This window comes from Simochromis diagramma, unplaced genomic scaffold (genome assembly GCF_900408965.1).
Source record: "Simochromis diagramma unplaced genomic scaffold, fSimDia1.1 OVJJ01000131.1, whole genome shotgun sequence".
In the NCBI taxonomy this organism is placed as follows: domain Eukaryota; kingdom Metazoa; phylum Chordata; class Actinopteri; order Cichliformes; family Cichlidae; genus Simochromis; species Simochromis diagramma.
In genome coordinates, this window is record NW_024387200.1 from 4064093 (window position 1) to 4090935 (window position 26843).

The 26843-nt window shown below is 41.0% G+C and overlaps 2 protein-coding genes across 6 annotated transcripts; one reads left to right on the forward strand and one right to left on the reverse strand.

Annotated features, from left to right (window-relative positions):
- gldc (glycine dehydrogenase (decarboxylating)) lies at positions 1–17422 on the forward strand. The gene is made up of 25 exons (XM_040050272.1): positions 1–403; positions 579–657; positions 3598–3733; positions 4144–4308; positions 4490–4567; positions 5398–5545; positions 5701–5897; positions 5995–6091; positions 6175–6280; positions 6538–6677; positions 6947–7027; positions 7176–7273; positions 7959–8043; positions 8155–8196; positions 8291–8433; positions 9066–9141; positions 10831–10956; positions 11988–12137; positions 14011–14123; positions 14278–14419; positions 14957–15068; positions 15183–15278; positions 15395–15567; positions 15662–15742; positions 16314–17422. Exons 1-25 carry the CDS (start codon positions 116–118, stop codon positions 16452–16454), a joined length of 3093 nt encoding a protein of 1030 aa, XP_039906206.1. The 5' UTR covers positions 1–115; the 3' UTR covers positions 16455–17422.
- Positions 16953–26741, reverse strand: zgc:114041 (uncharacterized protein LOC574425 homolog). Of its 5 annotated transcripts, none has more exons than XM_040050274.1 (6): positions 26325–26741; positions 25901–26047; positions 24606–24836; positions 24387–24530; positions 23173–23955; positions 16953–21935 (listed from the first exon to the last, which is right to left on the reverse strand). In XM_040050274.1, exons 3-6 carry the CDS (start codon positions 24805–24807, stop codon positions 21733–21735), a joined length of 1332 nt encoding a protein of 443 aa, XP_039906208.1. In that variant the 5' UTR covers positions 24808–24836; positions 25901–26047; positions 26325–26741; the 3' UTR covers positions 16953–21732. The 5 variants fall into 5 exon arrangements, with proteins under 5 accessions (XP_039906208.1, XP_039906210.1, XP_039906209.1 ...); XM_040050276.1 differs by lacking the exon at positions 26325–26741 and adding an exon at positions 26178–26314; XM_040050275.1 differs by lacking the exon at positions 26325–26741 and adding an exon at positions 26139–26314.
- Positions 26742–26843: the final 102 nt, after the last annotated feature.

Genomic DNA, 26843 nt, shown 5'->3' on the forward strand with positions numbered 1-26843 from the left:
TGAAGGAGTTGGCTGTATCTTCTGCGCCGGTCTCAGTGGGTGGAAAGTCTACTGAGTTAAGGGAGGGAAAGGCTTCACCAGTTTCTGCACGCTTGTCTCGCAGTGTGATTTAGAGATGCAGAGCTGCGCCAAGTCCTGGGGGGTCTTTTTGGCCAAGTCGGTGAATCCCGGCGCACCGCGCAGGCATTTGAGCGATAAGAGCCGCGTGGTTTGGAAACTTCAGTGCAAGATCCGAAACAGCTGCGCATCCCTAACAACATCAGCCCGGGCTCTGAGGACCTCTGCAGCCGTCTCCTCCAGGCAGATAGAAAGGATTTTACCCAGACATGATGATTTTGCTGAGCGCCACATCGGTCCAGGTGAGAAGGAGAAGAGAGACATGCTGGATGTTCTGGGACTCGAGGTAAGATTTACGTCGCTGTTTCCCTCCCTCTATGAAATGGGCGCAAAAAAACCACTCCTTTCATTTTCATTAAGACAAGTTTCAGCACAAAAACACCTGCACTGAGTGGCGTGTTTATGTCACTGGGTAGCGGTTTACGCGCCTTTGTTCATTAAACTTCCCCATTTTCCCACAGTCAGTCGACCAGTTGATTGAAAACACAGTACCATCTTCTATCCGTCTGCAGAGGAGCTTGAAGATGGATGATCCAGTCTGTAAGTTTGGCCTGATGTGCACGTATGTGTTAGTGAAACAGTAGCTGAATCTCTTCCTGTCATTATAGCGCTGCAAGCTGCTGCCTAAATCTCCCTCGATGCGCCACCAATCTCAATTTCAAATTGTAAATGTAATTCAAATAAATGTGTGTGTGTGTGTGGAGGGGGAATGAGTGTTAACCTCATATTGTGCCGCTTTATTTCAAAATTTTAATTTATTTTTTTTTTAAAAAACATGTCGAGCTTTTCCCACACCCAACGGGCGCTCAATGAAGCCAAGTGAGAGGCTGAAATGTAGGTTGCCCTTCTATTGTGTGGCGCGGAGCGCTCTCCCCTGTTAAGTCTTCCTTTGAACATATTTGGAGTTGTTTTTGCGAAACTCGGCGAGCGGCACCAATCTCCTGTTGGGAAGCCGATGCTCATAGGATGGCAACTGGAGTGTAAAGTTTAGCCTTGAGCTCCGGTCCCAAGTCCAGTTCAATCTGGTTACAGCGTTCACGTTACGTTACATCACAGCCGGGGATCCTAATAAGGTGGTTTCATGATGATGCATGGATGGGTTTTTTTTCTTTCTCCTATACAACACGGATAGCCTACATTTCAGCAGCAGACACAGACTGCTGTGTTTAATCCTATACAGCAGTCAATCTTTTTAACGCTTTTTAAGCTGCGGCTTTTTCAGCTCTAAGCTGATGGCTTTCTGTGTGAATTAACGTGTATTTTCATGTGGAGCTGCATTTTTGCTCAGTTTGTTTTGTGAAGTGGGCCTGTCACTATCAAATGTGCAAAAATAGGGCTGGAGAGACAGGAGATTAAAAACATTACATATATAAAAAAGCAGCATAAGTTACCATGGTTTCACAGATATGGCTCACCCTGCTAAGAATGACCTTCTTAATACAGAAAATCCAGAGTCAATGCTGAAGTTACCTGGATGACATGAAATCCTGCTTCACAGTACAGACCTCAGGTCATCAAATTAGACAGATACAACCCCTGATGAACATGACATGTCACACAATGTCTTTAGATGTTTAGCAAAAACTAAAATGCAGAAGCAGTTAGTGACAAAGTGTAATTTAACTACCTTTAGCAGCGATAACTTTTTAGTAATCGTTTCAATCTCTCACCTCATTGTGGAGGAATTTGGGCCCACTCTTCTTTACGGCATTGCTTCAGGTTGTTGAGGTTTCATTTATGCACAGCTCTCTGAAGGTACTTCCATTCAGCATATCAGTCAGGTTGAGGTCTGGACTTTGACTAAGCCATTGCAACACCTTGATTCCCCCCTATCCCTTTCTTTTTTCCTGTAGAGATTCTGTTGTAGATTTTCTGCTGTGCTTGGGATCATTGTCCTGTTGTATGACCCAGTTTCAGTCAAGCTTTAGCTGTTGGACAGATGGCCTCACATTTGACTCCAGAATACTTAGGTATACAGAGGAGTGAAGGTCGAATCTGACTGCAAGGTGCTCGGGTCATGTGGCTGCAAAAACATGTCCTAATTTCTTTAAGACATTGTAATGTCCTGATATGTAAAACCGAAAGAGAGTACTTTGCTTTTACTGTGACTGTATGCTTATGAACTTGGATAAGCATAAAAATGATTATTGATGGGGGGGGGCATGCAATCCGGCAATCAAAACAGACCAATGTGTATTGGCTCAAAGTCTTAATTGGGGTCAATAAATGGTGAAATTGAATTGCACCCAACTTAATGCCAGGCTATTGAAATGAGGCATGTCTAAAACCTTTACACTTGCAATGAATGATGACTGAGCTCTTTATGCAGAGTCGAAAGAGCTAAGTCATGAAGTCATGACAGTTTTTCTAAATTTAACATTTATAGTAATAAAAGGATCTTTATAAGATGTTTCTTATGCTCAGGTACTCTATTGTGTCTATTAGCCAGAGTGACTCTGACCTGCCTGTATGTCAGCCCCTCCTGACACTGTCAGTTTTCATAATGCAACAAGCCATGCTGAAGGAACAAACTGGAAGCCGTGCTGGTTTTCTGCTTGTTCAGCTTTGAAGGGCTTCAGTTTGCAAAGCCAGCAAAGGATTCTCTCTTCAACAATAGACCTCCTGGATGGTTGTGAATCAGCTTTTTTTTTTTTTTTTGCTGCCCTGTAGAACTCTGGGACCATGGGAAAGCAGTCCTCCAACTGAAACGAACTCCGGTTCGCACGTCTCATCAACTCACCCTGAGCGTCATCTCCAAATGTACTTTTATTTATAGTTTGTCCTGAATTTCCAAATACTTCTGCCTTTCCCCCCCCCATCTTTCAAAGAAGCTGTAAATATTCACTTGTATACTGGCTGTGGTCCCTCACGCCACCACGACTAGAGGTGTCCTCCTTTCACCAAAACGGGAGTAGCCAGGACTCTTGGTTCAAACGGGTGGTATTGTCCATTCCTTGGAGTTGCTAGGCAGCCAGAAAGGCCAGAGGAATCTCAGAGGCTGGTTGTGTCCTGGCAGAGCTCCCTTACAGGACTGGGAAATGAAGCTTAATGAAATTGAGGAAGTAACAATATGTACTAGATTTTGGGGCCAATTTTTAGGGAACATAAGATGTATTTCTCTCAGTATTACAATTTTATGTTATTAGTGATATGAAAAAGATGGTTGAGGCTCTCAGTAGAAAACAGATTAGCATTGGATTTCACTATTTCTTTTTAACTATTTAGACCACCTGACTGATCACTATAATGATTTCTTCATCTTGTTACACAATCAGTGGCTCACGTGAGGGTTGCAATGCTGTTCATCAGACCTTCAGACAGGTGTTGTTGTTGTTTAGCAGCAGACATGACAGATGTATCACATGATGTAATTTAAGTAGAACTGTTTTAACACTTACCAACATCCTGTATTTCTCACTTATGACTCAGTGACTGTTGTTTGGAATAAGTTTAAACGGCTGCCTTTTAAATATTTTGCAGGTGAGAATGAAGTTCTGGAGTCCCTTCAAAAGATTGCATCAAAAAACAAAGTATGGAGGTCCTACATCGGCATGGGTTACTACAACTGCTCCGTACCGCCGCCCATCCAGCGCAACCTCCTGGAGAATGCAGGCTGGTGAGTGCCGTCAGGCTACCTTGGATCGGAAGAAATGTGACAAAAGTGGTGTGAGCTGGTTTCTTCTGTGGACAATTAATGATATTTATTCCTAAATTTGGGATACTAATTTGAAGCTTAACTGTCATGGTGCAGAGTAACGTGCCCTCAATAAGAAGTCTTGTGATTTGATTTCACTTGGGGTCTTGTGAGAACTGCATTGCTCCAATGTTTTGCTGAACAAAATTTTCTTTCACACAGTTCCAAGTCAGCTATTCTGACCCACATTTTCTCTAAACTCTTAGGGTCAGAGAAGACATACAATGGCCTCCCCTGACCAGTCTTGGGTCCATAAATGCCATTGACTTTGTGCTATTGTTCTTCTGTCCAGTCTCGCTCTGTTGAATCATTGTTTTGGGTTTTGTTCACAGGGTCACTCAGTACACCCCTTACCAGCCTGAGGTCGCTCAGGGTCGCCTGGAGTCTCTTCTCAACTACCAGACCATGATCTGTGACATCACAGGCATGCCTGTGGCTAACGCCTCTCTGCTTGATGAGGGAACTGCTGCTGCTGAGGCCATGCAGCTCTGTCACAGGTATTTACATGCTGACCTGTTTAGACAAAAGTGCTCAGTTGATCTTGAATGTAGTCTTGTGAAATTATATTTTGGCCACTAGAATGGATCGTTGTCTGTGCCACCTGTTGTAGATTCAAGATGTAGTGTGTGTATTAAACCTGCCTTACAGTGGTCTGTTATTGATATTTGCTTCTCACAGACAAAACAAAAGAAGAACCTTCTACGTTGACCCACGCTGCCATCCTCAGACTATTGCTGTAGTGCAGACCAGAGCTAAGTATGCATCATAGACAGTCAATGTATGAGGTCTCCAGTAACAGTAAATCATAAAAAAGAATCTAAATATCTTTAATATTAAAATTACAAGATTAAAGTAAAAAATATTGCAAAGGTGTTGTCCTAGGCAACTTTATTTATTTATTTTTAAATTCCCTGAGGTGTATTCTCTGTTGTGCCATCATATGTCCTCCTCGGGGTTCTGTCTTTGTGCACCCTGGACCACGTCAGCTCTCCTGCTACATTTACTTGCCTTTGCAGTGTGTCCTGGATCGTCTTCATGCTGACAAAATGACAGCCCGTTAAGTTAATTTTATTCTGGGGAAGAGGGCAAAGTGGCAGGGTGCCAAACCTGGCAAGAAGGCTTGGTGATGTGCAACAGTGGTATTTCATGCTGCCGGTGAGCGGTTGCACCCTGGAACACATCCCAGTTGAGGTCAGGATGTGGCCTTGGTGGTGTTTCCTGACCTGATGCATTGCATTTAGTCTTAGACACTGGCTGTTTCACTGTTCCGTTTTTGAATTGATGGAGCCTTGCGTCATCGCTAACGATGATCGTCTACGTCAATGTTGTGTGACTTTTACACACAAGACAAAGTTTGCTCATCCAAGTGTTCAGACCTGAACGGGGAGATTGAAATGTAGCTGCAGGGGTACTTGAAGTGGTCCAGAACTGCACAAAAATACTACCTTGAAGGGGAATTTAAATTGGGGGTATTGAATTTTTTTTTTTTTTTTTTTTTTTTTTTTTTTTTTATAAATTTGGGCGCAAGTTTGGTTGCATCCTGTGTCTGTATTTTGATCATTCAAGTTTTGACTGCTGTGTTGCAGCTATATTGGGGTAAAAACGATTCTAAAGCTGCCTCATGAGATGGACTTCAGTGGACAAGATGTGAGCGGTGTGCTGTTTCAATATCCAGACACTGATGGCAGAGTGGAAGACTTCACTGCGCTCGTAGATCGAGCACACAAGGGCGGGGTAAGAAAGCTTTAACCACAAAAAGAAATGTAAAAGCTCCCCAAAAGAACCGTGGGAGCAGGGGATATAATTAGGCTTAAGAATGATCTTAATAACAAATGGGAACATCTTTGTTCATTTCCACTGCTGAGATTGGGTTTTTATCTCCTGTCCAGGCCCTGGCTTGCTGTGCCACAGACCTATTGGCACTGTGTGTGCTACGTCCCCCTGGAGAATTTGGTGTTGATATCGCACTGGGCAGTTCCCAGCGGTTTGGGGTTCCTCTTTGCTACGGCGGTCCACATGCTGCCTTTTTTGCGGTTAGAGAAAACCTGGTCCGGATGATGCCTGGCAGAATGGTTGGAGTCACCAAGTGAGAAGCGACCTTCAGGGTTCAAGATTCCTAATCTTCATTTCTGAGTAAACTGATGACAGTAGTAAGATGGTTGAATGCTATGCTGTTGTTGCAGAGATGCAGCTGGTAAAGAAGTGTATCGTCTTGCACTGCAGACCAGAGAGCAGCACATCCGCAGAGATAAGGCAACCAGCAACATTTGCACTGCGCAGGTACGATCCAGGTTTATATGCGTCCTTCATTTTGGTGAAATGCATTACTCTAAATTAATTACAAAAAATTACTGTTTTCCTAGGCTCTGCTGGCCAATATGGCTGCTATGTATGCACTGTATCATGGCCCCCAGGGACTAAAACACATTGCGAAGAGGACACATGGTGCTGCTTTGATCCTTGCAGAAGGTATATAAATATATATGCAACATTGCAGTAAAACTTCAGTCCTCACTCAAATTGAGAAATTGTTTATTTAAAAAAAAAAAAATGCCTTCCTCCTTGTGAACTGCGAATTTCTCATTTTACTTTGTGCACATTCTCAGTAATGAGTGATTAAAGACTGGATAGAGACAAATATGTCACCAAATTTCTGTTCTTTGTCTTTATCCAAACTTCTCCCCGTAAACATGCCGTGCACAGTTAATTCGTACATTTTCTTTCAGGTCTGAAGAGAGCGGGACACCGGCTGCAGAGCGAAATGTTCTTTGACACACTAAAGATCAGCTGTAGCGTGGCTGCCAAAGATATCCTGGAGAGAGCTGAGCAGAGGAAGATAAACCTGCGAGTCTACGCCGACGGAGTGGTGAGGATCAAAAAATGTTTTGGGGAAAGCGCTGGACTGATTAAGGTGGTCTAAGCCTGCAGAAGTGGAGCGACTTGCAGTTTTTGGATAATGCTTTGTCATTGGTGCACTGCAAAAAAGGAGTGGAAATTAATGCTGCCTCATGTATATGCAGAAACTTTTTTTTTTAAATTTTTTTTTTTATTAACTGTTTAGGGTGAAAGACTTGAGTCGCTGGAACACTTTAAAAAAAAAAAAAAAAATCCTCTTTTTGTCTTCTCTTTGAACAGTTGGGCGTCTCTCTCGATGAAACGGTGACTGAGAGGGATTTGGATGACTTGCTCTGGGTCTTTGGCTGTGAATCTTCTGCTGTATGTTGTTGGTTACTTCCATTGTTTGTTTGTGCTGTCTAAGTTATTCATTACTTAATATGTTACTGGTTTTTAATTTAAGCAGTTATTGTTTTATGGTTATGGAGATTGGTGAGAGAATGACTTGGCTTTAATTTGAACCTTTCAGGAGCTGATAGCTGAAAAGATGGGCGAGCGGGTGAAGGGGATCATGGGAAGTCCTTTCAAGAGGACAAGCAAATACCTTACACACCAGGTCTTCAACAGGTCTGTTCCCAGTTTAAGAACTGTACTGTATTGTTCCCAAGACAGAGGAAGAAATTTGTGTGTTTGGAGCATTTTAGCTGTAATAACCTTTGATTAACTGCACAATAAGAACTTTAATGGTGTTGCAGTCATATCTTACAACACCAGTAGTTCCATAAATGCAGTCTTGTATCCAGGCTTCCTGTGTCTGAGCCCTATGTTTATTCTTTGACATGATCCTTGACATAAAGAGGGTAAAACTTTTAGTTAACCTTAGGTAGTGTGTGCACAGATCAGCCACAACATTTGGACCATCTCCCTAATATTGAGCTATTAGATTATTGTTAGCAGTGGGGTGGGGCCACTTTGGATTGACCATATTCTAAGGGTGTAACAACTCCAAAGACAATACCCATGTTGAACTGTTACTGCCTCATCAATGAAAGCTGTAATGCATGAGAATTTTGATCCTTACTTTTGTAATTTATCCTTTTTTAAGAGGGTTGTGGTATGAACTGAACCCAACGTGCCGCTTGTATGATTGATGTGTTTGGGATGTGGAAATTTGGAGAGCTTTAGGGTATTTGCGGTGTTTCTGGAGCAGTCTTGGTCGGCTGCTGCATGTCCAAGATCCAAAACATAGTGTTATTGCCATGCGAGCCCTCTGTTAAGTGTTCTTGTCTCTGCTTTTTGTTTTTTCCTTCAGTTACCATTCTGAGACCAACATTGTGAGATATATGAAGCGTCTGGAGAATAAGGACCTCTCCTTAGTCCACAGCATGATACCCCTGGTGAGGCTACCATAAGTCAAGGCAGAGGTTCAGGTTCACAGATAGTTGAAATTTATAGCATGCTCTATACTAGTGTGATTAAAGTAGTGAAAAAAATGTTTTTATTTTCAGGGCTCCTGTACCATGAAGCTAAACAGCTCATCAGAGCTCATGGTGAGTAAAAACAGGAACTAGTTTTTCAGTTTTCTTCAGGTGTAACATGAAATGCTTTTGAGTAATTATGTCTCACTGCTGTATCCTCTGACAGCCCATCACATGGAGGGAGTTTGCCAACATCCATCCTTTCGTGCCCCTGGATCAGGCAGAGGGCTACCAGAAACTCTTCAGACAGCTGGAGAAAGACCTCTGTGAGGTGACGGGCTATGACAAGATCTCGTTCCAGCCAAACAGGTGAGGGCACAAAATTGTGTACTTGTTGGTGCACAGACTGTATCAGTTGGGTGGGCATGATATTTGGTAAAGACGGGAGCATGTTCCTTTTTAGGATGATTACTTTGATGGTTCCGTGCAGTGCAATCAAATTATCCCGAACCCTCCTTCTGGATCAAAGAACCTCTGCAGAAGGAAGGAAATGCTCAAAGCAAGCAAAGTTTTCCTTTACAAACATTTGTGAAAGAACCGTTATTTCAGAGAGCTCACTGAATTGGAGAGTGGTGCTGAACGTAGGATGGGGATGGTGCCTTTGCAACACAAAAGTTTGTGGAAAATCTAAAAGGGAAGAAATTTCGCAGTCAACTTTTAAAGGGGAACCACAGCAACATTATTAAAGCAGTGCATAGCTGGTTTCACACTTGCAGGGTTAACTTGCAGGATATTACAGCTGATAAGCGACACACCCACCTCTGCTCTCTGTCACCGCTTATCAGTGTGTTCATGGTGGAGCATGCTACATTGGCCAAGAATGCACCTAGCTTCATCCCATCTTTCCCTCCTCTTTTGGTAATGTCTGCAGACTGGTCTTTGGACTTTGATGAGGCTGTGTGTGTTCTATGCATGACTATGGTGTCTGCCTTATTTTTCAGTGGTGCTCAGGGAGAATATGCAGGCCTGGCTGCCATAAAAGCCTACCTGAACTCAAAGGGGGAGAGTTCAAGAAGTGTAAGTGTCCTGGAAAGAGCAAAAGTCTAACAGGATTGCAGTCATGGTTAATTATGTTATTTTATCCAACCCAAAATTATTTTAAGCTAGAGTCTCTAGTCTCTGCAAGAAAATGGAATCCTTTTTAATTTAAACTTGTGTAACTCTGAGGAAGAGCCTCATCTTCTGAAAACTCTCTAGAGTTAAAATGATGATCCACTGAACTTTAAAAAAAATACCTGGAGGTACACAAACTTTGAGTTTCTAAGTTTCATTTTCAATTAAACTGCTTACAAATATACACTGTTTAGCCACAACATTAAAGTTGCTGCCCTGGCATTGTGCAGTTCTTCTTTTTTTGGGTGACGTAAAGGCGGGCGGAGTGCACAATGCTTGGCAAGTGTTTTTCTATCAGTTCAGAGGAATCCTTTTGCAACTGGCACTAGGATGGCAGATTCTTTGGGTCCTGTGGGGTCCAGGGTGACATGTCCATGGATCAGGCTTGGTCTGTGCATGCAGAGCTTGAATTTTTGAGAGCAGCTGCTTCTGACGTTTTTCCTTTTTCCTGAGCAGTTTTTGCAGTGTCCTAGTAACTATGCTCCTGCCATTGGGAGAGCTATTGCCGTTTGAGGTGCGCTTGGTCTGCAACAATATATAAGCAGATGGTATGCATCAAAGCAACAGGAGTGCCAAAGGTTTCTGAGCAGAACTTCATATGGCAACTAAGTTATCAATGTTTAGCTGTTGGTGTTGTATCTAATCAGGTGACATTGAGAAGACTTTGCTGACTTGTAAAGACTATTTACTATCAGTATTATCCTTCCTGATACTGACAGGCTAACAGAGTATTAGCACATATGCCCTACAGGGTAACCCCCCATCAGTGACAGGGTTATTGTTGTAAATTGAAACATCTGTGATGTTAAAGCATTCTCAACAGTAGCTCCTAAAGTATCCTGACATTCTTATTGATTGTTGAAGGATGATGAGATGCTACCCAAAATTAAAGACTAGCGTACTGAAGTATTTTCTCTTCTGTCATTTTATTTTATTGCTTCCTAATAAGTAAATCTTAGTAGCCTGATTCCTGGAACTAGTCAAGGTCCAAACTGGCATCTGTTTGTGCAAACAAGGAGCTGAAAATGCTGTGATCCCATAGGCTAGCTGTTTTTTAAGACTCCATATTTGGAGGTTTTAAGACTTTGTCAAGTGAGAGTTCCTGGAGTCACAGCACTGTTTTTCAGGTCAGTCATGTCCTCTTTTTTTTTTTTATTTTTTATTTTTTGGCTAACACATGGATCCATGTGCCCTGGTTTGCCTGTGAAACCGGGTTGCAAAATGCCAGACGTGTCACCCTAATAAGGGATAAAAATCAGTTAATGACCTGCAGGCAGGTTACTCATTAGTCCCAGAGATCAAAGAGAGCTGCAGTTTCCTCCCACTGAGACCTTAAAAGTTAAGTTTTTGTATAAATTGTAAAAGTAGCTTAAGCCACCAGTCTCACTAATTTAATTATATCTATTTTTGTTTTTATTTAATTGAGCTTCACTTTGGATCTGAAATATCTATGGCTTTAATTGGCTCGGTTTCTCTTGTTGCATAACCTGCAGTCACAGCAGTTTTGGTGTGACTTTGGATTATGGTTAGGACAATGACTCAAGCTGCATTTTGCTTGTTCTGCTTTGCTGACTATTTTTCCCATTGCCTCAGGTTTGTCTAATCCCCAAGTCTGCACACGGGACCAACCCAGCAAGCGCTCAGATGGCAGGAATGAAGGTTCAAGTGGTGGAGGTGGATAAGGATGGCAACATCGATCTGTCTCACCTGAAGGCCCTGGTGAGAAAACGGACGCTATTGTACAAGATTTGTGTTGTCTGCAAATATTAACAGGTTTATCCAAGACAGACATGTCCAGTTTCATAGGTGGATTTGAAGGGAATCTATTTTTTTTGGAGTATTTTTGCTCTGCATGACTCACAGCTCAAAATAATCCTCATTTATTGTAAACTCATGCAATCCTTCGCTCTGTGTAACAAGTGCTTTTAGCGCCTCTCGTCTTAAGTCGATCCTCACTTTAATCCAAATGTGTTCATGAAGGACTGGAACTTTGACTTCATGTAAATGATGAGATATATATATAGATAGATAGATATAAAAAAAAAAAAAAAAAACACCCAGCACGCCCCTGCGGGCGGTTTATCCTTCAAGCTCGGGTCCTCTACCAGAGGCCTGGGAGGCCTGGGAGCTTGAGGGTCCTGCGCAGTATCTTAGCTGTTCCCAGGACTGCGCTCTTCTGGACAGAGATCTCCGATGTTATTCCCGGGATCTGCTGGAGCCACTCGCCTAGCTTGGGAGTCACCGCACCTAGTGCTCTGATTACCATGGGGACCACCGTTACCTTCACCCTCCACATCCTCTCGAGCTCTTCTCTGAGCCCTTGGTATTTCTCCAGCTTCTCGTGTTCCTTCTTCCTGATATTGCTGTCATTCGGAACCGCTACATCGATCACTACGGCCGTCTTCTTCTGTTTGTCTACCACCACTATGTCCGGTTGGTTAGCCACCACCATTTTGTCCGTCTGTATCTGGAAGTCCCACAGGATCTTAGCTCTGTCATTCTCCACCACCCTTGGGGGCATCTCCCATTTTGACCTCGGGACTTCCAGGTTATACTCAGCACAGATGTTCCTGTACACTATGCCGGCCACTTGGTTGTGGCGTTCCATGTATGCCTTGCCTGCTAGCATCTTGCACCCTGTATATAGATAGATAGAGAGAGAGAGATAGATCTAGATAGATATGATATCTATCTAGATCTATCATATCTATCTCAAATAATTTTTTTTTTTTACATGTTTATCTTTCCAGGTGGACAAACACAAGGCAAACCTGGCAGCCATGATGATCACCTACCCCTCCACCTTTGGTGTGTTTGAAGAGCATGTCGGAGACGTTTGTGACCTTATTCACAAAAACGGTGGCCAAGTGTACCTGGATGGCGCCAACATGAATGCCCAGGTAATGCAATAAGTACAGTGGGATGCAAAAGTTTGGGCAACCTTGTTAATAGTCCTTATTTTCCTGTATAAATCGTTGGTTGTTACGATAAAAAATGTTAGTTAAATATATCATATAGGAGAAACAGTGATATTTGAGAAGTAAATTGAAGTTTATTGGTTTTACAGAAAGTGTGCAATAATTGTTTAAACAAAATCATGCAGGTGCATAAATTTGGGCACAATGAAATAAATATTTAGTAGATCCGCCTTTTGCAGAAATTACAGCCTCTAAATGCTTCCTGTAGGTTCCAATGAGAGTCTGGATTGTGGTTGAAGGTATTTTGGACCACTCCTCTTTACAAAACATCTCTAGTTCATTCAGATTTGATGGCTTCCGAGCATGGACAGCTGTCTTTAACTCACACCACAGATTTTCAATAATATTCACGTCTGGGGACTGAGATGACTGTTCCAGAACGCTGTACTTGTTCCTCTGCATGAATGCCTTAGGGGATTTTGAGCAGCTTTTCGGGTCGTTGTCTTGTTGAAAGATCCAGCCCCGGCGCAGCTTCAGCTTTGTCACTGATTCCTGGACATTGGTCTCCAGAATCTGCTGATACTGAGTGGAATCCATGTGTCCCTCAACTTTGACAAGATTCCCAGTCCCTGCACTGGCCACACAGCCCCACAGCATGATGGAACCACCACCATATTTTACTGTAGGTAGCAGGTGTTTTTCTTGGAATGCTGTGTTTTTTTTTTTTTTTTTTTTTTTTTTTTTTTTTTTTTTTTTTTCCCTCCATGCATAACGCCCCTTGTTATGCCCAAATAACTCAATTTTAGTTTCATCAGTCCACAGCACCTTATTCCGCAATGAAGCTGGCTTGTCCAAATGTGCTTTAGCAAACCTCAAGCGGCTCTGTTTGTGCTGTGGGCGGAGAAAAGGCTTCCTCTGCATCACTCTCGCATACAGCATCTCTTTGTGTAAAGTGCGCCGAATGGTTGAACGATGCACAGTGACTCCATCTGCTGCAAGATGATGTTGTAGGTCTTTGGTGCTGGTCTGTGGGTTGACTCTAACTGTTCTCACCATTCATCGCTTCTGTGTATCCGAGATTTTTCTTGGTCTGCCACTTCGAGCCTTAACTTGAACTGAGCCTGTGGTCTTCCATTTTCTCAATATGTTCCTAACTGTGGAAACAGACAGCTTAAATCTCTGAGACAGCTTTCTGTATCCTTCCCCTAAACCATGATGGTGAACAATCTTTGTCTCCAGGTCATTTGAGAGTTGTTTTTGAGACCCCCATGTTGCTACTCTTCAGAGAAAATTAAAAGAGGAGGAAAACTTACAATTGACCCCCTTAAATACTTTCTCATTATTGGATTCACCTGTGTGTGTGTGTGTGTGTGTGTGTGTGTGTGGGTCAGGGGTCACTGAGCTTACCAAGCCAATTTGAGTTCCAGTAATTAGTTCTAAAGGTTTTGGAATCAATAAAATGACAACAGTGCCCAAATTTATGCACCTGCCTGATTTTGTTTAAACAATTATTGCACACTTTCTGTAAATCCAATAAACTTCATTTCACTTCTCAAATATCACTGTGTGTCTCCTATATGATATATTTAACTGACTTTTTTTATTTTTTTATTTTTTTATTTTTATATTGTAACAACCAACGATTTATACGGGAAAATAATGACTATTAACAAGGTTGCCCAAACTTTAGCATCCCACTGTATCTGTTTTTTTTTGTAAAAGGGTAAAGACTGAGCTTATATCAGGTTTTTTTTTTTTTTTTTTTTTTTTTTTTTTTTTTTGTTCTTGTTTTTGCAAGTTTTTCTGTAGAATATTTAATTTAAATAAAAAAATTTGTTCTTGCTCTGCCTTGAAGGTGGGCTTGTGTCGTCCTGGAGATTACGGGTCGGATGTTTCTCACCTAAACCTGCACAAAACCTTCTGCATCCCTCACGGTGGAGGAGGGCCCGGCATGGGGCCAATTGGAGTGTAAGTCAGTGGATATAAAGGGAGAAATGATGACTAGTTTGATGTGAATTTGGTTATAAAAAGTGTTTTTTTTTTTTTTTTTTTTTGTTTTTTTTGTGTTCTTATTTTGTGATGATTCTCTGACCCGACAGTATATTCATCCATTTCTTATCAGGAAGGCGCACCTTGCCCCCTTCTTACCGAGCCACCCGGTGGTTTCCATGCAGTCAGTGAACATCAGCAGCTCACTGGGCACCATCAGCGCAGCTCCCTGGGGCTCCAGTGCCATCCTGCCAATCTCCTGGGCTTACATTAAGGTCAGCACAGATATATTGAGTTGAGACCACATTGAAACACATTGGTAAGCTCGTTTCCACTAATCTGTTGGCATGTTTGAAACTGTTACTTAACAGTGTGTGATTTTTCTTTCCTTTTTTTTTTTTTTTTTTTTTTTTTAAAAAGTACAGTCACAAGTCATTGAAAACTTTCTGGGCTCTGTTTTTGTCACATGAGTAGTTGGTCACCTGGCTCTGACTTCAACTTAAGACAACATGAACAAAAGTGTTAATTTGTGATAAACATCCAGGGAAAGAAAGTCATTAACTTTAACAGCTACTCTACATAGCTGATACATTTTGAGGCAGCAGCCCACCACCCAAACCCCACCCAGTTTACCAGCAGGTGGAGGAAATATGCACATTATATAAAAAGAAAAGCAAAAAGAGGGGCAGTTGTTGGACAGAGTGCTAATACTGCTAATAAAGAAAAATGTTATATTAAAGCTGTATTAAAATGTTCTTTTGAACATTGGGCTTTTTGAAGCCCAGATGCTTTAATTCTGTTTTGGTGTTTAGATGATGGGATCCAGGGGACTGCGGCACGCTACAGAAGTGGCCATCCTTAATGCCAACTACATGGCCAAGAGGCTGGAAGGTCACTATAAAATCCTTTACAGAGGCAGGAAAGGTATGGTGCCGTCTCTGTGGACGTGTAGTGATGTACTCTCATTTTAAAATAAATAAAACCGCATTAACTAACTTTATCTTTTTTTTTTTTTCCCCTCCTTCTTTTTGTGCACAGGTTTTGTAGCCCATGAGTTCATTCTGGACGTGAGGCCATTCAAGAAGACAGCTAATATTGAGGCTGTTGACGTGGCCAAGAGGCTGCAGGATTATGGTAGGCTGATCAATATATAAATTTCCCTTTCATAATTTTTATCTGATGCATATTGATACCTATTGTTTATTATTGTAGTAGTATTATATATTTTCTTCTCTACTATTTGTGTCTAGGTTTCCATGCACCCACTATGTCTTGGCCAGTGGCAGGTACTCTTATGATTGAGCCTACAGAATCGGAAGACAAGGCTGAGATGGACCGTTTCTGCGACGCCCTGCTAGCCATCAGACAGGAGATCGCAGAAATCGAGGAGGGAAGGATGGACTCGCGCATCAACCCACTTAAGGTTTCTGTGCTGAAAACATACCATACAGTGGTTAATATAAAGCTGTGATATCTGAAGTCGTCATGCAAGTGTATGTCTTTGTGCCTGCGCGCAGATGGCCCCTCACTCTTTGGCGTGCATCTCAACATCCAGCTGGGACAGACCCTACTCCAGGGAGTGTGCTGCCTTCCCCTTGGTGAGTACCTTTATCCCATTAGACTTATTCAATGCCCCACACTCCAACTTTAGTTTTTGCAGAGCCAAAGATCAAGTTTTAATTCTTTGTCTTTGATTTTGATTCCTGCATTCTTAAAATTAGCAAAATGACTACAACTGACTTAATATGCAATGCATATTGTAAATTTTTCTCCTTTATTAAATTTAAAAAAACAAAAAACAAACCTTCAATTATGTTTCCTTTGTTGCAGGAAAAAATGCATAATATGAAATCCCTGTTACTTTTGGGAAAGTCAAACTCGGTGAAAGCAGCTGTACTGTTTAAAGAACTTGTATTTATCGCCCTCTAGTGGTGAAAAATAAGAAGTGTAATTTGTCTCATGTCCTGTAGCCAACAACTTTTTCAGATTACTTGGCAATAGAGTTTTGGTTTTAATTAAGTTATAGATGCCCTGATTTAGTCAACATTGGTAATGGGGTTTGTTGACTGTTCACATTTTACATTTAATGCAAAGCTGGCTACTTGAAATGAGCTTTGTATAAATGTATTGTTTGAATTTTTTGACCCCTCTTTTCTCCCTTCTTCACAGCCCTTCATAAAACCTGAGACCAAATTCTGGCCGAGCATCTCCAGGATCGATGACATCTATGGCGACCAGAACCTCATGTGCACCTGCCCACCCATGGAGGTGTATGAGTCTCCATATGAGGAGAAGAGAGCCTCCTCCTAGATACTCTCTGTGGCTCAGTCCCATTGTCCAGCCAGCGCACAAAACCTCCAATTTTAAACATCTGTGATTTTTATAGAAGTTCTATATAGTGGTAAATTTCCTCAAAACCTGCACTAGGGCTCTGAAATCTCCAGGGAGACCCTCGAGTATCTGATTTTTAACAGTGAAGCAGATCTGAGCTGCCGCTGATGTAACGGGTGGAAAAGAGTGCGAGGTGGATGATGGGACTGGCCTCTCTCTGACTGCACCCTTTTTGTGGGGTTGTAGGCTTTTGCCCTGACTTGAACTACTCAAATTGACCAAAGGTGTGACTTATTGCTATTCCAAGCTTGCGAAAATAAGCGCACCATTCAACACAGAGGCCGCTCCATAGCCCACCTCTGAAATGCTGTACTTTAAGCCAAGTGCAGATAATGTGACATCTGTAATTGCTCTTGGTGCCTCTGTTCTGTGTAAAATAGCTGCTTTCATTTCAACTTTTTTTCTTTTTTTTTTTTAAAACTGTCAGTATAGGAGTAATTCTTAAGCCTTTTTTGTAACACTTTATAATAACCATCAATTGAATGATTAATTGATAATTAAACTTTATTTGATTCTGTTAAGCTGTGAACTTTACATGTATGTAAACAGTCATCTGGATGGCAATTGTAAAGTCTGAAATGTTTATACTAGTTGTTTTACAGAGTAAGTAGGCAAGTGAGATGTCGATGGAGTAAACGCTGTAGACTGTAAATATGGAGGTCGTACATTTTCCTGCTTCACTGGCAATTTGGTTTTGTTTTCAGCATCTCCAACATCCCGGTTTTTGCTTTGCTGGCAGTTTGGTTCAGTTTAAGCACCAAACGCACACCAGCGGGTTTGATTAAACAGCAGTATTTTATGATTAATTTGTGATAAATAAAAGAATCTTGTAAATAACAGCCATTATGTTGTTTGATGGTAAGTTAATTAAACATTACACAATATCAGGTCACAAGTGATGGTTATTTTAAGGTGTTACTTTTTTGTGAATATGTCTCTTTTATTTGAAAATGTTTTTAATGTAGTGACCAAGTAGGTAGTCCTCATTTAAAATCAGTTTTTCTAATCTAAAGTATTTGTCTGTAGGAAAAATGAATGTATTAAAAGCATTCTCTCCAAAGTGTGTACATGTTTTGTATGAAGATTAACAAGATACGCTTAGTAAACTACTCAATAAGACATTTTGCCAAAAAACTATGCATAATTGGTTTTTGTGTACTTAATCTCAACATGTTAGTTTCCACGAACGAAAGAAGCTGATATTTCCCATCGTTAACCCACCCATCAGCCTGGATCACCAAAAATCTTCAGAAAGAGCACACGGTCTTATTAATAGTGTAAAATATTTTTATTTTTTTATTTTTTATTTTTTCTCGCCGCTAAAATTCAATTCATGACAAAAGAGTAAAGACTTATTGTTTTAAAGTATTTCACAAGTGCTGTCAAACAGATGAATTTTAGAGCTTTTCCAAACATCAAAGTCTTAGTTTCTATTTTACTTTCCACACACAAACAAAAGCAATTTCACAAAAACTACCACGGTCGCAATTATTAGCCTCCTGATGCTAACAATGAGTCATGTCAGTTTTACTAGACACCGCCTGCAGTTCTCAACATGTTTCACACACGTCTTCTGAGCAATCCCAGCTGTTCCTTCTCTGGCAAATCTCTCTCCAGATTTCACTTAATTTCCCAGATTTTCAGAGGGATTCAAGCCGGGGCTTTGTGCAGGCCAGTAGGTAAATATAGACACCTGTTGTCTTCCCCAGATTACGGCAAAATCCATCACAATGTGGAACCCTTAAGTGCTCTACTGTGCTGTACTTCCTCGATCCACACCCCCCCGCCATCTTCATGAAAGGGCTTTCAGGAGTATTTCTGCGCTCGGTCACTGTTCATTTCCTTTTACAACTTTCCATTTGCTTTCATGATAACCAGATAAACAAACATTCTTAACTTAACCTTGACTTATTTACCATTTAAATTATATAAACAAAAAACCCCCCAGTTTGATCATCGGTAAATTATTTAGTATATCAATTGTGACAAAATCTCCATCAAACAGATGAATGACCCCAAACTGGACTGTAACATGTTTTTTTAATGGTCCCTGAAATGATAAAAATCAGTTTCTTAGCAAATACTGACACGTTTAAACACGTTTAAACTGCCTAACCTCAAACTTATTTTCTTTTATGAAGTGACTGTTTCAGCAGAACATGTTTTGCCATATGAAACCAGCTGAAAACTGAAAACTAGCTGAAAACCAGCTGAAACTGGTTTGAGAAGCTAATTACATAACATAATGTGAGTAATTCGCACAGCACATACCACAGATTCCCGCACACACACTGCAAATGTCCCCCTGAGTGTTTCAGTGGTTCTCCATGATAAGTCTTTAGCTTTAGAAAGGCCGGCCTGACCAAGACTCTAGATAACAAAAGAGGACACAGATTTATTTCTTAACAGTTCCCGTAGCAATTTAAAATGTCCCATAAATGCCCCATTTACCTCACACATATGAGATAAACAGTTTAAGACCAAGAAGAAACACAAACTCAGCCTCAGGGTGTCACAAACTTGTGTACTTCTAGCGACGATCTCAAGCCTGGATAAATGGGATGGTTGTGTTGGAAAGGGCATCGGATATAAAAGTCGGTGCCAAATCAAACATGTGGATCATCTACTTTGGCAAATCCTCTGGGAAAATAGAAGAGCAGCCAGAAGTACCCACGAGATATATAAAGGTGTGTGCTTAAAAAAAGTAACCTGAACTGTGACGGCTAATTAGCTGCAGTAGCTGTGTGTCATCTTTTCAAGTCTGAACATTTACAGTTCACTACATATACCATAAAAACTGCACCATAAAATATGTTTCTGATTTGACAGAAATGAGGCTTGTTGATTTTAAACCACAATGCATGTTTACACTGACAGAGGCGAGGCTGCCGGACACTGGCGCCACCGGTCCTCTGACCACCACCAGTAGGCAACGGGTGAAGTGTCTTGCCCAAGGACACAAAGACCGAGACTGTCCAAGTCGGGGCTGGAACCGGCAACCTTCCGATTACAAGGCGAACTCCCAACTCTTGAGCCACGATCACCACGATTATAACATTTTCAACTGCATTAAAGGTCCAAAAACCAACAATTATGACTCTGATGTAATTATTTTTCCTCTTAAAAGCATTTCACTGAGCCACACCGCTTTCCTGGGTCACCTGATAAAGATGGGGACTCTAGTGTAGCACTCCCCCCATAAAAACTATTCATTCTTATCGCTATAAGTAAGAATCTAAAGTCTACGGTATTAACCCATCCAGCATATATACAGTTTACTCCTGCTTGTGTAATGTTAACTAAATAATATACTGCTTGAGGTAGTTATTGGAATTATAAAGGCTAATTTGGTACCATATGAGATTTGCTTCAGCAGCCACCCCCCCTCCAAGAAACAGATGAATTTTGGGAATGAGTTCCCCAGGACATCATCAGCCTTGTTATTTAAACTCTGCTGGAACTACTTTCAGTCACTTCTGCGGATGAAGACCTGCCTCACATCTGCTACAGACGTACAGCTGCAGTGTTTCAGTTTGGTAATTCCACTTGTTTTATTTTTAAAGACCAAAGTATTTATTTTTACTCAGATGACGTGGTCCTCCGGGCTAACTTTGGATAATTATAGTGTCACAAGTTTGCAGCCCATTACCGATGGGTTATACAATTCTGATTACAGAATGTGTGACTGCACAAAAGTTCAAGCTGAAACAATACAGCTCCTTTTTGTGATATCTGTTCCCTGGTGTGTCTTAAAATCTGTTAAGAGATTCGAGTAATAAGCTGGTTCATTTCTCTGATTGAACATAGAAGAATAAAGCCTAATGAGACCTGAAAAGCACGGGAATAAATTCACCAGGTCATCTCACACAGGGCATACAAAACCTGTTTAACTAGGTCAAATCACCTATCTGCTGGCAGAAAACGAAACATTTAACAAATCAAACTGCTTTCCTGGCATTCAAGCCCACAAAGACTACCCTGCATGAAGTGTTCAGACATAGGCACTTTACCCTGGAAATAGCTGGATTTTTTTGCCTGTAGAGTAACCACTCATTTGCTCTACAAATGGCAAAGCAGTTATTTTGTACTCATTTTTATAATAGCAGATCAATCATATGGAAAATGCAGAGACTTCTCTACATTTATCTCACTTCTTCAAGTGCATAAAATTTAAATAAGCAGCTTCAGATGAGGTGCCAACAACCAGAAGCTGTTTGGGGTGTGACATCTAAATAACTGACAAAGGCTTTCAGGTCAAAGAATGAAGTACATTAAGAAGTCATTCCACTGTAAGCCAAATTATCTGCAATCGATCACAGTATCTGCAGTTAACTCTTTCAACTGTTAGACTGCAAAAAAGGTGTGTTAGTAAAATAGAGTTAAACTAGTCTGCCAGTGAACATGCAACACATGTTTAGCTGTGGACAGCAGGATTGTAAGACTGCTTCTCAGGAGAAGCAACACTGAAAAATCACCCCAAAGTTTGGGATTATTATCTCAAAAGTTTGCCTTACACAGAAGTTTGAGTTAGTCTGTCAGAATTTTGCGATATCTAACGTGAAATCTACCTGTCAATAAATGCTTTATGTCAGTGGTGGAAACGAGCTTCGACTCACTGAGAAGCAAACAAGTGAAAATTAAGTGAAAGTGTTGTTTTTGGCGGATCCTTTGTTGTCACACTGACTCTGCTGACTGAGCTGAAAACCCCATCATATCAAGTAGTCTGACGCAAGGCCATCAGTTTAACTGCAAGCAGATTTCTGAACATGAACACCAACGAATATCCCAAAACAGGCAGAACACACAAAACCCCAACACTAAAACATCCTGAAACTGAAACTATTCTGCACAGAAGAAAAGCTGATACAACAGACGGGAAGAAGAAGAGTGCTGCTTCTGATGGTGCTTTCTCTACACATAAGTACTAATTTTCTATTTTGAATAAATAATTAAAAAAAGCTAAGTTTCTTTGTGTTTGTGTTCAAGTATGCCACACTTATCTGTTAGGATCCTATAATAGAGGATTCCATGCTTGGTTATTCCAGTGAAATGAAATTTCCAGGTGATGCACTTGCCTTCCTACATCACTATCTGTGAATATAGATTATTTATAAAAATACATGAAAAAATATCCGCTGATATCAGTATGTGCCCCTAAAAAACAGCATGCACCCCACAACTCTGCTGGGTTCTCCCTTTATGTAACAGTGTCTGACTCGGCTTTTGCCGTTTCCCAATCCTCCTGCTGGTCGATGGCACAATAAACTTGAGGCTCTGCTGCTTCTCTCCTCTTATGAACCAGGCGGTCGACCAGGACGACAAACGCTGCGGACACAATCAGGCAGACGCCCGACAGGTAGAAGGCGACGCTGTAGTTGTTTGTGTAATCCACCAGCCAGCCTGCACAAGTAATCCAGGACAAGAAGAAACATCACACCACCAGTGCTGATGAATAAATGAACACGGGTATGCGTTCATGCAGAGAAATGTTTGAGACATTTACTGTAAAAGAGGTTTTGTTCTTTGATGACTTCTAACAAGCAGTCTTATTATTTGACATAAAAGCCAACAAGATCATGTCACGTCAGATTTAAATATTTAATGACCATAAAAAATGTAAATTTTTTTGTATCTGCTCTGTAATGTTTAACTGAACAGTTCACATCTGCTAGATGTGGCTAACAAACTGCTGAGTGCACCTGGAGCCATGAGATCACAGCTATGCACAGCAGCAGCTCCGACACACATCATAATTGTCAAAATGTTTAGGTTTACTTCAAAAGTAAAGGAGCTAGTGCCGCTTTTATGTCAGCAAAACCTGCACCCTGAATTTATATCATTTCTGCTACATAACTTTGCACTTTTGCTGTAACGAAACAAATTTCCCACCTGTGGGATTAATAAAGGTCATCTTATCTTATCTTATCTTAATAACTATACAAATAAAATTTAATTTCATTGAACTAAGCTGAAATAAAATTGTGTGTCAGGCTTTATCTTCATATGAACTAGTTCTTATATAGCACTTTTCTACTATATTTAAACTTGAGCGCATTTCTATCTTTAGCAAAAAGTATTAACATCAAAGTCAGTCTTTTCCAGAATCTGAATCAGACTGGTGAAGACTCCAATCTGATCCACTGGATGGCTTTGTAAAATGAGAATTAAGACATAAATTTTGGACTTTTAACTCTATTTTCATTCAGTTTACATCTTTCCAATAGATAAAGACCTCCCCTTTATGGCAGTTATACTTGACCAAAGTAACTAAGTTTTTTATTTACACATATACGTCTCAGAATTTAAGCCCAAAGAGCCATTTTTCATTTATTTACCACAGCAGCATGTCTTTATTGATAAGAGAAACTAAGAGATACTGTTGAGATTGCATTTCTTTTTTTATATTAAGCTATCTCAGGGATTAAATGAGTTAAATGTCTGTACCCTGATGGAAAGGGCAGTTTCACTGGCCTGGTGCACATGATCTCAAAGATGGTTTTAATAAACTGCAGTAAAATTCATCAAAGTCAAAACGTGAAATAAAAAAGCACTAAATGATCCTCATTCAGAAAATTGTTTTGCGACATTTGTAGTTCCATAACAAATAACAAAAAACATAATTGATAATCCGCATTACCTGCAGCAGGTGGACCAGTGAAGCCTCCAATGCTCCTTAAAAGCATAAAGAGTCCGAGTCCACTGTCGAAACACTCCAGGGTTACAATGTCCACAATAGCTGTGACGTGAATGGCCACCACACAGCCAAACAGGAAGCCGTAGAGCGAGGTGAACACCAGAATGGCCCAGTAGTTTTGGCTGATGGGCAGCAGCAGGAGCACCACGCCAAGGAGAGTGGCCACCATGGTGAGCAGTTGCAGGTTTCTTACCAGCCTCATGTTGGCGATCCACCCACAAATCAGCCTCCCTGCCAGGTCAGCTGAAGCCAGAACAGAAAGAATCATAGCAGGCCAGTACTTATCCATACCCAGGCTGCTAGCAAAGGGGACCAGAAAAAGAGGTGGGATGAAAAACCCTGCAGCTGAAAATATTGCAAACAGGATGTACAGAAAAAATTCAGGTTTTCTCATGAGGAAGCACTGGAAGAAGGTCCTTCTCTTTGCTAGGAGTGTGGTTGCATCTCCCTCTAGACTGTCTTTGGTGTCCTGTGCAGGTCCCGTGGTCTTCTTCAGGGGTCTCATGAGTGCACCACACACACACAGGTTCAGCTGAAGGCCTCCAATGATGAGCAAAGCACCCCGCCAGCTGTAGGTGTCAATGAGCCACTTGAAGAACGGACTGAACATAACAGCAAAGACGCATTCACCTGAACTGGCGATGGCAAAGGCAATGGGACGCCATCGTACAAAGTAGTGGCTCACCATGCTGTTGGCAGAGATCCAGGAGAAGGAAAGACCTGTTCCTGGAAATAGAGATGATGAAAATTATTAACCACCCACTATTTTTTTTTATAAGACTCAGGTCTGCCAGTATTAGCATTACTTACATGTCCCAGATTCGTTTTAATTGTAGCGCGTCACTTCTAAGGACATGTGTGTGTCACTGTAAGTCTTTGCATACCATTTCATGCTGTTTTGTCTGTTTCAAAATGCAAACATTAAAAGAGTCCATTGCAATTGTGGTAGTAGTGCTGCTGGTGGAAAAACATGTTTCTTAACATGAAATGGAACGTGACGATTATCCTCAAAAATCACAAAATACTGAACTTTTAGTAGCAGTGATACTTTTCTTTTCTGCCCTAAAAATCAGTTTACAAGGTTAGTTTTTTCATTCAAACCCTCAAAATGGCTCAATTTGCTTTGTAGGATTTAGAGTATGTCCCGGGTGTGCTACCTTGCAGGATGCCCATGGTGAGGTAGAGCCAGGGCAAACTGAGGTCCAGTGAAGCCAGCACCATTCCTAAGGTAGCCAGCAAGCCTCCAAGCATGATGACTACTCTCTGAGAAAACTGTAAGGTCATCGCACTGGCTGCTGGAGCTGCAGAGAGAATAACAATGGCTCTACGAAAACGCCTTTGGTTTAAAAACAACAGATTGAAAACCACTTATTTACCTCCTAGATGAAGCATAGCAATTGTTGTGGAGGTCACCCAAGAGGTGGTGCTGGCCTGTACTCCGAAGTGATTCTGGATTTCAATGAAGAAGTGTCCAAAGTTTTTGAGAACAGCAGCAGTAAGGCCCATGGTGAAGAAGGCTGACATGACCACCACCCAGCCATACCCGCCGTCAGGGGGTTCAACTTTTCTGGACTTCATCTTTTAAAAATTTTCTGCAGGCTTTTGTCCTGCGGATGAAAAAATCTCCAGTTACGGCGGTGATCAGAAACTTCTCAGAAGTGAAAAACAACTATACAACTGTATGAGTGACTACACAGGGGCGTGTCTAAAGGGAGTGTATGGGGTGGCGCAACCCTCTCTGAAAGCTCTTGTCTCTTCTCGCTGTAGGCTACTATGTATTAAGTTGGATTATGACGATAATATTGGCAAATCAAATGTTTTTGGCACAGTGGCGTATTCAGATGAGGAATCTGCTTGTTAAAGCAAACAAACAGGACAACCTTCAAACTGGAGAGTCTGCTGCTGACATAAATGAACCTCCTTCCCTGTATGCTGATGCGGAGATGTGGGTAAAAAAGGGTGACTCGATGCCGATTATGCTTCACAGAAAACAAAAAAAGTCCATCTTCAAAGCAGAGGTTTTTCTGAGTTTGATATGTTATTTATTTAAACTGATATTTTTCAAACTGATAGCACTTTGTGCTGTTGAAATTTGAGCTCATTTTATATTAAATATTAATGGTATGTGGAGGAGGGTATTTAAGTCTTGCATATTAAAACTTTTGTTACATTTAATTGCATCATCTTTATCTGAGGAGGAAAATCCGAGAGTGAGAATATTGTTCATATTAATTTTATTAAATATACATTACAGTGTTCTTGTAAAAGCTGTGGCTATAATAACTGCAATAACTGCTAATAATTATTCTATAAAACGTACACAGACAGGAACATGCTCATGTTTTTGTTTTGGGAATATGCTTATCTTACATTTCAAATTATAAGTTTATATGCCTCACGCTTGTTAAAGAGTCTTTTTAGAGGTATTTAAATGTTAAAATTGTATCATCCCTATTGTTGTTGTTGGTTTTTTTTAAATATTTATTTCTAACATTAACATTTCTAACATTTGCAGCCCGGTTTCACAAGCTTAGCTCCCAATGAGCGGACTAAACATTTAAAATAATGTTCGATCAGCATCATTTGTCTTATTGTCTACAAGGCTGGTACACTCACTGCGTCTCCTTCACGTTAAAGGTATTGACATAAACAGAAAAAAGTGGAAAATCACCTGCCAAGCTAACGTCCTTCCCCGGGTCTTCTCGGAATATCTGCTGCTAACATACCGGCTTATGTACTGTGGTGAAGTCGCATCTGCGCTGTGAAATCCAGCTCTCCTCGGAATTAAAGTGCACTCTCATTTGGACGTTTGTGGTGACTGAGAGGACAGAAAGAGGTTACAGTTGGGATGTGTGCCATTCAACTTTAAAGATTTCTTCGCAGTTATCAAAACCTCGACAGCTCACAACCTTTAACGTCCGCTTTAAACACGTAAGTCCGGCGCCTACCATCATTAGCGAGTACAAGTCACAGCTCAAACGTCGTCATCCGGATTTCAAAATAAAATATCAATTTCCATATATGTTGTATTATCTGTTGCTTTTGAATTAGCAAGTAAAAAGCAATTAGACATGTAAAGAGCGATTCATATTTACCGTGGAAAGTTACATGCAAGGTTCCTTTGTAAAGAGATCGGTGTGACCTTTTCCACAAAGTCTATTTATAGCTTTTAGCAGTTTGAATCAGCAGCCAATGGACGTCAACTTACACCAGGACGAGGAAAAAACGAAAACAGCAGTAAAATAAAGAATGTGATCTTTTTATTAAAAAAACAAAACAAAAACAATCACTATTTGACTCCAAAGAAGTTGATATTTCTGGATTTTTGACCTATTCTCTCTTTTTGCTGGTGTCACAAAATCAGAACAAAGTACTGTATGAGTAGCAGCAGAGTCTAATCTAGAGAGCCATGTGAAGCACATCTTAAGAGAAAAATCTGTAACAGCACAGAGGGAATCAAAGACTTTGGGGAACACATCCACTAATCACCTTGACACCAATCCCAGATGATCCCTTCATCTCAAGGCAGCATTTTCAGTGAGAGCAACATTTCCAAGCGACTTCTTCCCAGAATCAGCTTTATGTGACTTTCTTACCTGGGCTATTGAGTGTGC